General features: G+C 38.0%; 1 protein-coding gene across 2 annotated transcripts in view; it reads right to left on the bottom strand.

Moving 5' to 3' along the window:
* Positions 1-90: 90 nt before the first annotated feature.
* The window catches only part of dgkb (diacylglycerol kinase, beta), a 44,403-nt gene continuing 27,022 nt past the window's right edge, over positions 91-17,471 (bottom strand). For both annotated transcript variants that reach the window (XM_059514070.1, XM_059514071.1), the window contains 5 exons: positions 13,725-13,815; positions 13,362-13,557; positions 6,462-6,582; positions 5,510-5,570; positions 91-1,481 (listed from right to left, as the gene is read on the bottom strand). In XM_059514070.1, coding sequence (XP_059370053.1) covers positions 1,377-1,481; positions 5,510-5,570; positions 6,462-6,582; positions 13,362-13,557; positions 13,725-13,815 — 574 coding nt within the window. In that variant the 3' untranslated portion in view covers positions 91-1,376. The remainder of the gene's footprint in view (positions 1,482-5,509; positions 5,571-6,461; positions 6,583-13,361; positions 13,558-13,724; positions 13,816-17,471) is intronic.

Genomic DNA, 17,471 nt, shown 5'->3' with positions numbered 1-17,471 from the left:
GCAACACTCACTTTAATATGACATAAATCTCTTAATTTACCAAAATGGGCCTTGAATATCTTTGCTATAAATGGTCTATGGATTACAACATCCGTTTTAACTTTTAATTGCTAAAAATGGCATACGTCATATCTCTAACCAACATGCAAATACATCAGGCAAGTTCACTGTCAGTTCATTGCACAAAGCATCTATTATGAACTGCGAGCTATGTTGGGGTTGAGTGAAACTAAACCAGGCCTAACCAGAAACTTAAGTTACCAGGATGTGTAATAGTTTCTCACATCATTACTGTACATGCTGCTATCACAAGAAAAGGAAAGGTGCAGTCGCACATTTGCTTTAGCTCTGGCAGAAGTGCATCACAACACATGAATATGCATGAGTAAAGCACCTTGTGACCATGACAACCATGTCTTGTAAAGACAAAATACAAATCTTTCAATCTGATTCTTCGCCAACAAGCAAGCAGCTTTGGCTTAAAATAAATCACAGACAGGCATTTGCATTAAAAAGCCTAAACACTGCGCATTGACGACTGGCTCTGGATGAGGATTGTCTAATGATAACCTAAAACCTCAATTTGTGCTTGTAATATAAATACTGTTTGTCCACATGTTCATGCTTCTGGAAATGATTCGTCAATGTTTAGTTGATCTTTCTCCAGATAAATGGACCATGTTTAGAGTTTTAGAAAATAGTAGTGATTTACAAAACCAGTTTAAATGGTTTTTAAAATGCAACTTCCAAAACAATCAATATATTTATACTTGCATGATTAATGTAGGAACATGCTGTCGTAGAAATTGGAAAGTCATTTTTTTGTTACTATACAAAAATGATTGGCTGTCAGTTTCAGATGCAAAAATAAAATAAAATTTTACAAAGTTCTGGATTTGAACCCAGCATGCTAAAGAATATGAAAAATGTCCCACTAGACTAACAGATCACATGTTTTAAGTAAAAAAAAAAAAAAAGTACTTTGTTTTTCATTTGGCCATGTCTTATCTGACATTTGGCACCAACAAATCCATCACTTCTGAAATAACATAACCAAAATAAAATAGTTTGTGTTCACGAGTCCATCTGAATTCACAATTAAGACTCAAACTCCAAAAGATTTCCAAAATATAACTTTTTATACATTTGAGAACAAAAAAGGCCCTATGTTTGGCCTTTTCCTCCCAGTAACTGGTTTGTACTTCATAATTTCAGTTTAATCAAATAGCTGAGACGGCAAACTGGTGGCTGAAGCGATCAGCTGAAATCTATAGATCTGTAGCCAAGCCGCAGCTGTCAGGAACCTTCACAATGGTTTTCACCATTCACATTAACTCTACAGCAGGTGTAGCGTTGATCTCAGGTGTCGTGGGTTGTCAGTCTTTACTCTCTCTGCGGTCACGACGAAAGAAGGAGAAGAAGCTTGAGCTTTGAGGAGGACCCATCAGCATACGGGCCTGATTCTCATGCATGATATTAATCTGTCAGAAAGATTTAAAACAAATAGGATGTGAGAATATATATGTTACCGTTTACGCTGCCGGAAGGAACACAGAGCCGAGGATACACGAAATAAGGCTTTTATTATATCCAACACATGGAGCACAGAGGTAGACACACGTAAGTGAATAGTCACTGGTTAGTTAGTAGACCCGACAACACTGAACTCAAAGGACAAGGATTAAGTAGAAGGGATAATTGGGGAAACACAGGTGGATGGCATGACTAAATTAACAGGGACATGGAACACATGGGGAAATGAAGAGACACACCTGGAAACTAAATCAAACCAGACACGGAAGACAGAAACTGGGTCACAGGGGCAAAAACACACAAACTGAGTCCAGAAATGTAACATTACTCCCCCCTCCCGGTAGGTGCGTCCTCGCACCGTAGAAACAGAGGGAGGCGTGGGTGGGAACTTGGGAGGAGGTTCCGGTGGAGGACGGACTCCCAGGAGGGGGCCAGCAGACAGGGACCGGAAGGCCGCAGTGAGGCCAGAGTGACAGAGGACTGAGGCGTAGCCGAGGGGATGAAGGAGCGATGAAGGAGCCTGACGGAGCCGGAGGGACGAGGCGAAGCCGGAGGAGTGGAGTCCCGAGGCATAGGATGGACGACGCCAGACCAAGGCGGAGCCGGAGGGACGAGGGAGCCAGGCCGAGCATGTGGACTGCCGGGCCACGGCGGAGAGGAAGGAGCTAGGAGCCATGGTGGAGCCGACGGGTCAACGGGCCGAGGTGGAGTCCAGGCCTCAGAGGCTGGAGGCGGAGGTGAGGGAGACGCCGACCAAGGCGGCGCTGGAGGATGGCAGTCCCGCTGAGCTCGCACCACAATGATGGATATGCTGAGGGCGAGCAGAGGGGCTGCGAGACGACAGAGGAGGAGGCAGGAGTGGGTGGGAGGGTGGGAATTTCGGAGGAGCAGGCACTGGAGCGAACTCTGGGGCTGGAGCCCTTCCTGGGCTTAACGGGGGATCAGGAGCCCGTCCTGGGCTTAATGGGGGATCAGGAGCCCGTCCTGGGCTTAACGGAGGATCAGGAGCCCGTCCTGGGCTTAACGGGGGATCAGGAGCCCGTCCTGGGCTTAACGGGGGATCAGGAGCCCGTCCTGGGCTTAACGGGGGATCAGGAGCCCGTCCTGGGCTTAACGGGGGATCAGGAGCCCGTCCTGGGCTTAACGGGGGATCAGGAGCCCGTCCTGGGCTTAACTGGGGATCAGGAGCCCGTCCTGGGCTTAACTGGGGATCAGGAGCCCGTCCTGGGCTTAACTGGGGATCAGGAGCCCGTCCTGGGCTTAACTGGGGATCAGGAGCCCGTCCTGGGCTTAACTGGGGATCAGGAGCCCGTCCTGGGCTTAACTGGGGATCAGGAGCCCGTCCTGGGCTTAACTGGGGATCAGGAGCCCGTCCTGGGCTTAACGGGGGATCAGGAGCCCGTCCTGGGCTTAACGGGGGATCAGGAGCCCGTCCTGGGCTTAACGGGGGATCAGGAGCCCGTCCTGGGCTTAACGGGGGATCAGGAGCCCGTCCTGGGCTTAACGGGGGATCAGGAGCCCGTCCTGGGCTTAACGGGGGATCAGGAGCCCGTCCTGGGCTTAACGGGGGATCAGGAGCCCGTCCTGGGCTTAACGGGGGATCAGGAGCCCGTCCTGGGCTTAACAGGGGATCACAGTCTGTACGATCCTCCACCTCATTTTGACCCAATTGGCGCTCCACATTTTGATCCCTCGTGGTGGGCAGTGTCGCCGGCTCTCGCACCTGGTCTGACGGGTTGCTCTCTGGCATCGGTGGGCTCGGGCTTATGCCCCGTACCGTGGGGAGATGGCAGGCTGGGCTCTGGGTCCAGAGTGGACCTGGCGAGATCCTCCATTGGGCTGACAGTGAGAGGTGACCCATTTCTCACCAGAGTCCACTCTATAAATGCGGCGAAATCCTCCCGAGGACCATCTTCGGGCGACAACGCTCTGCACTTGGAGTTCAAGCTGGCGTGATAAAAGGAGCAGAGCGCGTGGTCCGGGTAGCTGGTGGCATTAGCTAGCAAGAGAAACCGTTTGGTATGGTCCTCGAGAGAAAGTCCCTCCTGCTCCAGCAGGAGAAGGAGGAATTCGGGGCTATAGAGGGGATCCATCGACATAACGAAAAGAAAAAACTGGAAAAAACGGAAAACAAAATGGAGAGGAAAACACGCAGTTTTTTAAACTTTTTCAGTTCGGGTCTTCTGTTACCGTTTACGCTGCCGGAAGGAACACGGAGCCGAGGATACACGAAATAAGGCTTTTATTATATCCAACACATGGAGCACAGAGGTAGACACACGTAAGTGGATAGTGACTGGTTAGTTAGTAGACCCAACAACACTGAACTCAAAGGACAAGGATTAAGTAGAAGGGATAATTGGGGAAACACAGGTGGATGGCATGACTTAATTAACAGGGACATGGAACACATGGGGAAATGAAGAGACACACCTGGAATCTAAATCAAACCAGACACGGAAGACAGAAACTGGGTCACAGGGGCAAAAACACACAAACTGAGTCCAGAAATGTAACAATATATGATATAAATTCATAAACACAATCGAATGAGAGAAGATATGACAGATAAACGTTATATGAAGTGGCATAATGCACAAACAAAGGCACATAACTTGATAAAGAGTCTCTCCAAGGCAGTGAACTAACAGACTGGAATTTGAAGTGAAAGTGTCATTAAACTTTGTTCCACATTTAATTGGAGGCTGAATTCCCTGTTTGTGGGTCAATTATAATTCCACATCAAAGGTGATGGTAAATATCAAGCTCTTCTCTTTGAATTCACCCATTTGCTTTGTTCATGAAAGTATTCAGACACAGTAATGGCAATCAGAAGGTAAATGGTACTGAACACCTCAAAAAGAAAACCTTTGCAGCATTTAAGTTTAATTAAGGGGAAGAGTCAACATGACATTTTTTAACATATGGGGTGAACTCGAGAGTGTTCATATATAATGCAAATTTATTGGAATCATGCCCTTTTTAGTGTCTCTCTGGAACCATTTATAAAGACACGATACAATTAGGTGCTTATTTTCATGAATAATATACTTGATGTTTCTCTGTGGAATAAAATGAATCTTTATTGTTAAATAATTCAATACAAAATTAAAAAAAGGAAATTCAATTATTTTATGTAATATATATATATATATATATATATATATATATATATAATTATAATTTATGTAGGAAAAAAACTTTATTTAGTGATATTATTTTGTAAATAAATGTTTTAAGGAAAAAATCTATAATTTCAAGCCATTTTTTCATTTATTTCCACATTGATTGCATGAAATATATAACAAACAAATGCAAATCCACTTATTTACAGACAAACCCTCACAAGCAAATACAGATAAAATGCAGCGCCACCTAAAAATGGATTAGCATAATGACTTTTTGGCTGGAGATGAGCTGGAACACCTGAATATTGACTGTAGTGTCTCAAAAGCATTCCTTACGTTTACTGACACTAATTAAGCCTCAACAAAGCCATAGGTTGCCATGGAGATCACCTGCTATAATAACAGTTCTGTTGGTGTCTACCTTTAACGGGAGTTTTAATCTACAGGTACAAGTGCTCCTTCCAATTAATTGTGTTGTCATGCTTTTTGGATTCCAGGCATCGACAAAATGAAGTATATGTAAATGAACACTGCACTTCAGAAAAGATGCTTTTAGAGAAGGGAAACTTTAATTAAAAGCAAACAAAGCTTTGAATCTTGCAAATGAGGTGGTTGTTTCGGGCTGGAGCATATTTTCAACTTTCTTGTAAAATGCTGCTGTGATTTTTAAACAAGATATCAGGAGATAAATCAAGATTGACCAACTAAAGTCAGTTTAAATGGAAATGCAAAGAGAGAAAAATGCCCTTAAAATATCCCTATGCTTAAATGTTCATAAAAAGGTTAACACATGCAATGTACGGGACATTTAAACATATAAAAACATTAAATGTGCATGCCTTACTTACAGTGCATGGGCTCTGCATCCATGGCTCACCATCTATTTGCATAGGAAGGGCTTTACTGGTTCTGTCAATGGAACATAGTTATACTGTATAATACTGAAACATGAATAGTATATTAAAATAAGTTAAATATTTTATTTTTGTCTATATGCAGTACAGTATATCTGTAAACATCAAGATATTAAGTAAAAAAAAACTGTTTTTACTGTTTCCTATCATAAGTCTTACAATGTGGAAAATGAACTTTGAATGTAGTCAAATACTGTATAAATATTCTATGTAGTCTGTAAACATAATATACTATTATTCAAAAGTTTGGAGTTGGTACAATATTTCATGTTTCTGAAAGAAATCTCTTATGCCCACCAAGACTGCATTTATTTGATATAAGTAAAAACAGTAATATTTGGAACTACTGTTACAATTTAAAACTATTGTTTTCTTTTTAAATATATTTTTAAATGTAATTTATAACTGTGATGCCAAAGCTGAATTTTCAACTTCATTTCTCCAGTCTCCAGTGTCACACGATCCTTCAGAAATCATTCTGATATGATTTACTGCTCAAGTAACATTTCTTATTTTAATCAATGTTTTATTTTAATCAACAGTTGTGCTGCTTAATATTTTTGTGGATTTTTTTTCCAGGAGTTTACTTTAAGAGATTACTTACAGAAATAAATAAATAAATATATATTAATTATAAATGCCTTCAATGTCACTTTTAATGAATTTAATGCACCCTTGCTGAGTAAAAATATTACTTTCTTAAAAAAAGAACTAGCAATATAGAGCTTAAACTCGTTGTAGAAAAAGTAAAGCAGAATATACTATAAATCGTTCTACTATAGAAATAATTTTCCCCAAACGCACTACTTTTTCATTTCTAAATTCAGTATATTAGGAACACCACACTGGAGGATGGGGTTGATTTGTAATTACAATGAAATGTAACCTGATAATGATGGAGGAACACTGGGCCAGACGTCTGCCTGCGCTCTTCAGACCTGTGTAGATCTGGCCCATTTCCATTGCCCCCTCCAGCCCCACCACCTCCAAAAGCTGATCAGACGGGTCTAAAAGACAGAAAGAAAACTAGTGACAGACAGAAAAGAAACTGATGAGGTCAACCTGATCTAAAAATGAGCACAAATCCATCAAATAATGAAAAAAGACTTGAGCAGACCTTCATCTAAGAAAATTCTGTTCCCAACAGACATTTTCATTCACATCAAATTAAATAAAAAGTCTAGTCTGTTTAAAGTTTTACAATGACCTGCCAGTTACTCTAAATCGAAACAATGAATCTTGAAACTATCGGGTTTTATCTGCATAAACAAATGCATTTCCTTTAAATAATTAATTTTTATAGTAAATCTTGTTGTGTCCTGTATGATAAATTGCTCGTGATTTTTCACATTTCTAATTCGTTTCGCAAAAAACATCTGCTAAATGATAAAATGTAAATATGTAACACATGCAGGATATGTGCTAATACCTAAAGTGAATTATTTAGCATTATCATTAACGTACATGAGATACACAAACCAAAGAGCCCATACAGACAGTCCTCTCCCTCCAAAACACAAAACCAATATCAATATCCCTGTCAAAATGTGTTAGCCTGCGAAACCATCCGCTTTCTGCCAAACGCTCGAGCCTGACCCATGGGGGACATCAGGGGGAAAAGATTATGAGGAGAAAGACCAAAAGAGAAGATGAGGAGCAGACACTGGAGGTGTGTTTGGGAGGAAGGGGGGGAGCGTGTGAGAAGGAGAGAAAAAAAAGCAGACAAGCTTGATTTGGAATCTTCACAGTCTGCCTTCCGCTCTAAAAAAGCATAAATTGTCACTGTTGGAGAAAAGGAGGAGAGAAAAAAACACCAACAACCCACAAACAAAACACCTATTAATTAGAATGCGACACTGATGCAAAGCAATCTTGTGTTCCTCCATATTTATTAATTTCTTTTTTGTTTTGAAGTTATGAGCATTGATTTTTCCTCGGTCGGAGGTCCAGTGTCGCGCTGGGACCATCTGTTCAGTAACAGCTCCTATGAGTCTTCCTCTTCTCCTCCTCAAACACACACACACACACACACACGCACGCACACACACACACACACACACACGGTGTCATTCAGTCCACAGACAGACAACAGTCAAACCGAGTGCTGACAAAGCTCTGACCGCTAGTGCAAGCTCCACTCAGGTCAGGAGCACTCTAATAATTTCTATTCACGTTTAGCCACTTTTTAAATCTTAGTGAGATGGATAAAGATACTGAATGTTATAAGGAAATGTTGCGAGCCAAGAACTCTTGCCATTAACATAAGAACTATGGCTTAATGAACATATTTGTTTCAGGTATCTTACTCCTATTCTATTCTATTCTATTCTATTCTGTTCCTTACATTTACTAAATTGCATATTATTTTTCTATTCTAATACTATATTCTAATGCTAATATTTAATATATCTTATTTTATTTTATTCCTTACATTTATTCTATTCTATTTCTATTATTTGTATAACTTATTCTATTCTTCGTATGTGTTTTATTCTATACCTTGCATTCATTCCATTCTATTCTATATCTTGCATATTTTATAACAATCTATTTCTTACATCTAACCTATTTTCTCACATTTATTTAACTCTGGATTACGCATTTTATATCTTTTTCTATTTCTTAATATATATATATTTTTTATATTTATAAATCTTACATTTAGTATATTCTGTACCATACTACATATTTTATATATTTTTTCTATTTCTTACATCTATTCTACATAGTCTACTCTTTACCATATCTTTTATGTTTCATAACTTATTTTCATATTTTTTATATCTTATTCTATTTTTAACATTTACTCTAGTTTTTATCTTACAATTATTTAATGGTATTCCATAGCTTCCATATGTTTTTTATCTTAATCTGTTCCTTAGATTTATTCTATTGCCTTACATTAATTCCATTCTTTAGCTTGCATATTGGAAATCATATTCTATTTCTTACATCTAATCATTTTTTTTAATTAAATTCTACAGCTCACAAATTTTATATCTCATTCTATTCCTTACATTTATCCAATTCTCTTACATTTTATTCCATTCAGTTCTAGAGCCTACATATTTTATATCTAATGTAATTCTATGTCTTACATTTATTATGTTCTATTTCTTTACATTTATCCCATTCTGTAAATTACATATTTTATCTTATTCTATAAATTCCTTAGATTCATTCTATTCTGTATCTAACATTTTATTTCATTATATTATATTCTACCTCACGTAATTTTTTTCTATTATATTCTGTATAAATTAAATTTAGATTCGCTTCAGGTGCTAGGCAGTGCTTGGAGTCATAACTGTTACTATAAAATGCATTTTCTGCATGGCTCTAACACTGCTGACCAATCAGAAGCAAGGATTAGAAAGTCCATTCACATATTCAAGTTAAATGTCATTTGTATGGAAAAAGTCATTCCACATGTACCTAAGGGCAATGCAGAAATAGATTTCTTAAACATGTAAAAGCAGCTAAACACAACAAAACAGAATTGGTTACAGTTGTCTGGCAACCACAGTTAACAGGGTAACAAATTCTTGGATTGTTGTACCAACGCTGTCTTCAACTGTTGTCAAGGAGACAGGCTGCCAACAAGGCCTTGCTGGGATTCAAAAAAGTGTGAAAAGTAAGAACTGTGTGCGTTGAGTGTGCATTTGCGTACACAGTCCTTTGACCACAGTGGCTCTGCTCTCTAAAAGGGTCAGGCTTGCAAGACTGGTGAGGCTGAAAACAGAGGTCTGTCATCAGTGATGGAGAGGATTTCTAAACACGTTCTCTACCTGCAGCTTCACATGCTCTAGATGGGAGCTGTCATCTGTTTCAAACTGGAATTTAAAATAGCCTTAATGAAATGCTAATTATAAGAAATTACGTCAACACCAATTGGTGGCATTCCCTTTCATTTCAGTTGATGTCTGGCTAGCACTTGCTACCCCAGAGTAACATCCAAAATCATATTCTTCTACAGTATATAGTATGCAAAAACAAAAAAACAAACAAAAAAAAAAAACTATGCCAAACCAGTAGGTGAAAAGTACCCAGACGCCCTACTACTTCTGCTGAGATTCTTAAGTGTGTATTTCATGGACACTTTACTATCCCATGAGGCCAAGGGAGAGGATTTCTGAATGACAGTGATGTGACACAACTGACGCTGGTAGGTCACATGACAGTCACAACATGCCGGATGTAGTATGTCTGAATTGAATTCATGAATTTCATTCATAATATACAGATTTATATATTTATATATTAATACAAATATATTTTTTTAAATCGCTGCCAGTGAAGAAAGATCCTTTTTTTGCACCTAATGGTGTAGTTAAAAAATATATCAGCAGGGGTTACCTGGCCAAACCTTAACCCCTTGATTCTAGAAATATACTAAAAAATAAAGAGTGCAGTTCCACACTACTAGAATAACCAAACATGATTTCAGAAATAATGATTTTCAAAGATGTTTTCCTGAAGACTCAAAACAAAAAGCCCTCCCCAAGCTGACACGATTGGTTGATGTTCACTGCTTAAACAAACAGATATTTTTGAAACTTTTATTTTTAATTGTAATTTTTTTTACACTTTTAACCTCCACATCCATTCCTAAAAGTCTCTGCATGTAAAGCTGGGATAAGAAAATAATAATAATAAAAAAATACTAACACCAAAATGTCAAATCACCTTGACTTTTGAACACAAACCTCTCTTTCTTTTGCACATGCACACACACATACACAAGCTGTATGCACCTGATAATGGTGTTTTCTTGTCACCTGTTTTTTTGTTGTTTTTTTCTGTGTGATTGAACAGCCTGTGTTGCTCATGAGGCACATGGAGCGACAGGCATAGGCAGGGCTATGGGGCGATGGAGGGGGTTTGAGGGGCTTTCGCACAGTGTGTCAGGGGACATCAGTAGCCCCAGTGCAGCCTAGTCCATGCTGAATAATTCAGCCCGCCTCCATTCCCTTCCACCTGAGGAGGCCTGTCTCCTAGCGTCACCAGCGGGGCCACTCAACTGCTCCCGAAAGGTCAGACTCTACCCCACCTGAGAGCTGGGCCTCGGGGGCTAATGCACTCCCTGTTTACCATCCAGCTAATGCTCCCTCGACTAATCTGACAAGCACAGGCCTCTCACCTTCAGAGCTCCTTCAAATGAAGCTGTATCTACAAAGGCTTTCAAAACCATCGGCAAGGCGCCCAGGCTAAGTGCCTTCTCTGGTCCAAATCTGGGCTTGTGGGTGCCTTCACACCAGTCAATTGATCTTTTTTCCAGAGTAAATGGAATAGAATGAAGCGTAAAGAGTTTTGTCCTCTTGCTCTCATTTCTGGAAGACGATTTTTATTAACCAAGCACTCCGTTTCTACTGAGAGATGCAGCAGATATGCAGCGGCAGGATATTAGAGCAAACATGCATGATACAAATGGGTGCATTTATCAGCGGCTGACTCGTATTGACTGAAATTAAAGAGTGCAAGAGGTTGGATGAACTGTAAAGACGGTCTCAGTCTAATGACACCTGAGATAATGGATTGGTACTTGGGGTTTAACTGAGTTGGACAGATTAAAGAGTTTAATGAATGAGATACTATGGAGTTATGGCGTGTAAATGTACGGATATTGATATACTGTACAAAACGTGAATAAGTATACTCATACTAGAGGTTATATTTCATTTTCACACATATTGACTGGAAAGAAAGCAGCTGGGCCAGGCAAGTAAACTCTTTAAACAAGAAAGTCCAACTGACAATCTCTTTCAAATGGGTGATTTCTCATCAGGGAACCTAGAATACTGTGATTGTAAGACTCGAACAGGCTCTGACGTTTCACCCTTCATTCTGCTCTTTGTGATCCCAAACGGTCCCATGATAACGGCCCAAAGAGATTCTGTAAAACTACAATCGATGCTCTCAAAGCAGCACGATACATAGATTTTCCCCAACGTGGTGACAACCGGCGTACACATTTCTAGATTAGTGAACGGCGTTCTGCCTTGATGATTCTCCGTGGAGGGAACATCTAAGTGTTTATCTCAACAACAACAAGTCTTTACTGTTTTTTTTGCACTTTGACAGGATTTGGGTTAATGTCATTTGGCAGGAAACTACTTGTAAGGGTTTATGTGTGTTTGGTATCTCACTTGTATCAGCAGCTCTTTTTGCATAAAGATCATTTTTATTAGGGTTCATCAAAACAATCTCTAGGCCAAATTCTAGGCGAAATGTAACTATTCTATGAAATGTATGAATTTGTATGCCCCCCCCCCCCATAAGAACACTGAAGTCTATTAAGCAGATACAAAAATGTATGTTCCTGTGTATATTGCCTTACATTTTTTTTATATCTTTCAAAGATGTGATATCATAATGATCTGGCAAATTCAGTGATTAGTTTTGTGTGCAATGAGCATTAAAAAGTCAGTGAACAAACTGTGGGCGGTTCATGGACGTACCGTCTAAGTCCGAGACTACGAAGCACCAAAGATTCAGAACTTTGTTTGAAAATTGTGCACATTTTGTGTTTTATATATATAGTTTGGACACACCTTCTCATTCAAAGAGTTTTCTTTATTTTCATGAATATGAAAATTGTATATTCACACTGAAGGCATCAAAACTATGAATTAACACATGTGGAATTATATATGGAATTATATACATAACAAAAAAGTGTGAAACAACTGAAAATATCTCATATTCTAGGTTCTTCAAAGTAGCCACCTTTTGCTTTGCACACTCTTGGCATTCTCTTGATGAGCTTCAAGAGGTAGTCACCTGAATTGGTCTTCCAACAGTCTTGAAGGAGTTCCCCGAGAGATGCTTAGCACTTGTTGGCCCTTTTGCCTTCTGTCTGTGGTCCAGCTCACCCCTAAACCATCTCGATTGGGTTCAGGTCCGGTGACTGTTGAGGCCAGCTCATCTGGTGCAGCACCCCATCACTCTCCTTCTTGGTCAAATAACCCTTGATGCCTTCAGTGTGATTCTACAATTTTCATAGTCATGAAAATAAAGAAAACTCTTTGAATGAGAAGGTGTGTCCAAACTTTTGGTCTGTACTGTATATATGTATATATATATATATATATATATATATATATATATATATATATATATATATATATATATATATATATATATATATATATATATATATATATATATAATAAGAAAAACGAGTTTGCATGACTGATGTATGTTGGTCATTTCAGTACCCTTGAGCACAGCTAGTGGCAGCAGCAGATGTATGTGATAGTAAGCCTTCTGCTATAGAAAGTTATTGAAACCCCAATCAGCCTGTTTTACCATGGTACAGTTGAGCCTCCTTTGATTGGACAGGTCTGTCCCCCAACGCTAGCACAAGCCATTACAAAGCCACTGACAATCCCAAACACTGACATTAAAACTGCATCCCTTCAACCCAAACAAAAGCCACTCGCCATGATTCAATGTGTCACTGGTGAAATATTCATCATGAAAGAAAAGTTCCTCTGAAGTTGCCTTTGATTAATCAGGTATGAAGACAAGGACTTTGCAAGCCAGTAACGTTAAGGTGACCCTTAAAGAAATGTTCCAAGTTCAATACAAGTTAATCTCTATTGACAGCATTTACAGCATAATGTTGATTACCACAGAAAATATGTTTGACTAGACCCCCAGTAAATAATAAATAAATAAAAATGTATGAAAGCATAAAAACAATGGTTAAAAAAAGAAAATATTAAAGTAAATACATAAATCGATCAAAATATTTTTGATATATAAAGAGTATGTGTTTGTATACCTTGGACAGCAAAAACAAGTTGTTTGGGGTCAACAATTGGGGTCTTCTTTTCCGGAGACTTCTTCCCTGTTCGACGGTGACCCCTGCGTTTCTTGCTCTCTCCCCAAAGGTTGGAACCGCCGTGCATGCTGGGAATATTCAGGATGGCAATGCCCTCCAATGAGATGTTGCTGAGGTTTAGGGTGACACCATCACACTTTAAAACATGAAAAAGATAAAATTACAGTTATTATACAATGAGTGAACGAATAAATTAATTGATAGATCAGTCAATCAACAATGAATAAATCACTGTTGCATTAGCACAAAAAAAAAAGGTTTGAAAGGTGATAAGGCATGTGGTTTCTCACTTATTCTCATTACCTCCACCTCAAGATAATCATGCAGCTTCTTGCAAGTTGCCGAGAAGGTCTCTGAGGTTCCAAACTCAAAGTACCAAAGTTTATTCTTCGTCCTGAAACCAACAAGTTGTGTCAGTTTTTTATGGATAATGTCTCATTTACAGATCATGCAATTATTAAGTAAGTGGTGAAGCATGGTTCCATAATGGATATCAATCGATATATTTTATTGTGCATGATTTCTTTTTAAACATTTAGACTTTGATTCAGATACTGATATTTATATGGCCAAAAAGTAAAATGAAAATATATAAGACTACCTTCATTCTAAATATCAGTTGCCATCACTCTATATTTCTCAGACAAAAAATCTTGGTAAGATTGTATCTAAAAATGCTTATTTTTTAATCAAATATTTTTTATAGTGGAGGCATGATGATGACAAAATATGTATGGATAATTAAATATACCCAAGTTGTTTCAATCCAGTACATGTTCATTTTAAAATATTTCAAATAATGTCCAGAATTTTAATATTAGTGCATGGTAACTGTAAGACTGTAGGTTCAAAGTCAAAACGCTTTAGAGCAATGCATAACCTAAAGTAATCCACAAAGAGTGTCTGGTCTTCATCTTGGCATGAAAATTATAGATATCAGGATGACTCAAAAACTGAAGCACATGGCGCAAACCCCTATCATTACAGAGCCCAGCTAGGGTTCTGAGAGGGTAATCTAGCTGCCCCTTCAATTAAGAGTGGGCTGTGGAGCCGGACCCTTGTCCCCCACCCCACACAAAGTCTCTCTGGGAAAAGGATCATGATCAGTGACCTCACTATAACAATCCACCATCTGTTTTCATTACCAGCAGACACATACACACCTGAACCTTCTACAGCAGGGACCAAGGATTTAGAGATTTAAAGAATTACACAATCCAAAGCAGAAAGAAAGCGATCTGGTTAAAGGAAAAATAAAGGAGAAGAAGGACTCGATAATTGGCATGAAAACAATAAAAAGGCTTAAAGGAATAATTCATGCAAACATGAAAAATGTGCTTAAAATGTATAACCCTCAGCCATCACGTAGATGAGTTTTGAGAAATTTAGCATTACATCACTTGCTCACCAAAGGATCCTCTGCAGTGAATGGGTGCCGTCAGAATGAGAGCCCGAACACCTGATAAAATCATAAAAGTTATCAACAAGTAATCCACATGACTCCAGTCAATCAATTAATGTACTGTGAAGTGAAAAACTGTTTAAAAAAGAAAAAAAAATCCATCAAAGCTTTTTTAGCTTCAAACATTTTTCTCCGAGTCCTCTATCAATAATATTGCTTTCTCCAGGGGTAAAGTCATCTCGTCTGAATCAGAAGAGAAATAAGCACAAGCAAGCACTGATTTTAAGCAAAAACTGTCCAAAACAGTTCTAGACGAATATGAAGTGGCATACTTGTAGTGATGTTATTTACTTGAGGATTATTGTGATGTTTTTATCAGCTGTTGGTACGGCACCCATTCACTGCAGAGAATCCACTGGTGAGCAAGTGATGCACTGGAATTTTACATTTCTTCAAATCTGTTCTAATGAAGAAACAAACTCATCTACATCTGAGAGTGAGAACATTTTCAGTACATTTTTATTTTTGATTAAGGAGTAGACTGAGAAGCAGTCATAGTGTTTGTTAGCTTTTCAGCAATACTCTAAAAGAAGAAAAAAGACAAATGCGTAAAAGCATTCTAAAGCGTTACCTTTCTAACATCAATCTGTACCTCTGTAATTAAAGGGGAGGTGAGAGGTACTTTTCACCTAATTTCACACAGAATGGATTAAATTTATATTAATGGCAGCAGCACTTCTTAAATGCCCATAACTTGAATCCGACCAAAGTCCTGGCATCAGTCGCAAATCCAGAACAGATAATCAATCAGGGGTCCGTGGCGGGGGAAAAAACCTTTTAAAACACGCTGATGTGCAGAAACTGCGCAATAAAAAATGGCCCCCTCTTCACTGGATCCCAGCCCCAACAACCTGGATCTATTAGTATAAGCAGGACAACAATCGCTGAATTATTGATTTCCTCATTAGACTTTTTGTCAGGACCATTTAGTTATGTTAAAAATGAGCTTTCATTAGCCACTTGCAGGAGAACCTCACCGCCTTTGATTTATAATGTGCAACATGGTCAATATACAGCAGAAAGGATGAGAAAAACACGGTGCACAGATCGGCCTCTGTATGTAACCACACACACCTTAAAGCACAGAATACATGGACACACACACTTCTTCATAGTGACAGAAGCTGAAAACTCTCCTTCCATAGTATAGATTCTGGTCATACAGGATGTCTGGATTAACATATGGACCTTTATGTTCGTTATGCATCTAGGTAGGACTGCTAATTAAAAGACTGCTAATTAAAAGCTGCGTTAAAACCCAGAGCAGAATGTCTAATGATGGTTTGATAGCATTCGTCATATTTTATCTGAATGCGAAGGGTAACAGCCACAGGTATCTTCTTTTGTGCGTCATTTGTAAACTCTTGCCTGGATCATACAGCCTTCAAAGTTACAAAAAATGTAGTCTATAAGACTTCTGAATTCTGAACCCTCTTTTTTGAATTGGAATATAAATGGATGAGATTTTAGAATTAGAATTTAAAATAATGAATGAACAATTATATTAATAAATTAATATAATAAATTAATAATTACAGAAAATGTAAAAACTAATGTAAAATGTAAAAAAAATAATAATAATTATTTGCTGTCAATCTATTAAAAAAACTAATTAATTTTTTTAAATACTTTTACATTGCAATAATTTCACATTCAATCTTCAAAGGAATGTAGAAACAACATAAAGCCAGTATATTTGTAATATTGTATAATATTGTATAATGACATCTTTTTTTATGACTGAAAGCGAGTATCAATGATACCAATGCTACTGATGTTTCTATGAAATAGTTTTTTCTCCTAATTAATAAACTATTGACTATAGCCATTCAACATTACAGAATAACTGAGCTATCAATTTGAACATTTATTAGACTGCTTAAAATAACTTCTAATTTAACTTAAAACAATGATCACATAAACCCATTATAATTAATGTCATATTTAGTTACTTGTGCCCTTCAGCAAACTGAATAAAGTTATCAAACACTAAATTCGAAATTAAATATAGATGCACCAGCGGATGATATTGTCTGTATATTCTAAATGCGTACGTGTCTGTCGCTTTAAAATCTCCAGCTCTTTGTGGCAGGATGGATTCTGATTGGCTGTCAATGTTTTTTATTATTCATCAGCTGGGAAAAATCATTCTGAAAGTGATTCCAACGATATCGCTTCTCTGTGCCTTTATTGTTATAGTTGTGGTGTGGACACTGCTATTCTTTATTATTCAGAACGTTTTTTAGAAGTATACTTTATCGTTATCTTTATAGTTATCGTGCTGGGTGTGAACAGTACTTTAAACTGAAAACAATAATTGCCTGTGTTAATGCGCGAATTTTGCCAGCACTAAAAATAATATATAAATTCTATAACTTTAAAAAAGTAACTACTAAATAAAAACTACTAAATAAAAAAAATAAGAAGAATACATTTTTGCATCAGAATATCAATTTTGTAGAGATTTCATAATAATTTTGAGATTTAAAACAATTCAAAGAGAGAGAAAAAAGAATAAAATAAAGTACAATAAAATAAAAGAGAAAAAAAGAATAAAATAAAAGAATAAAGTAAAGACTAAATAGAAT

Source organism: Carassius carassius, chromosome 28 (genome assembly GCF_963082965.1).
Source record: "Carassius carassius chromosome 28, fCarCar2.1, whole genome shotgun sequence".
NCBI classification, from domain to species: Eukaryota; Metazoa; Chordata; class Actinopteri; order Cypriniformes; family Cyprinidae; genus Carassius; species Carassius carassius.
The sequence above is the reverse complement of the archived record's forward strand: the minus strand, read 5'-3'. Positions and strand labels throughout refer to the sequence as shown.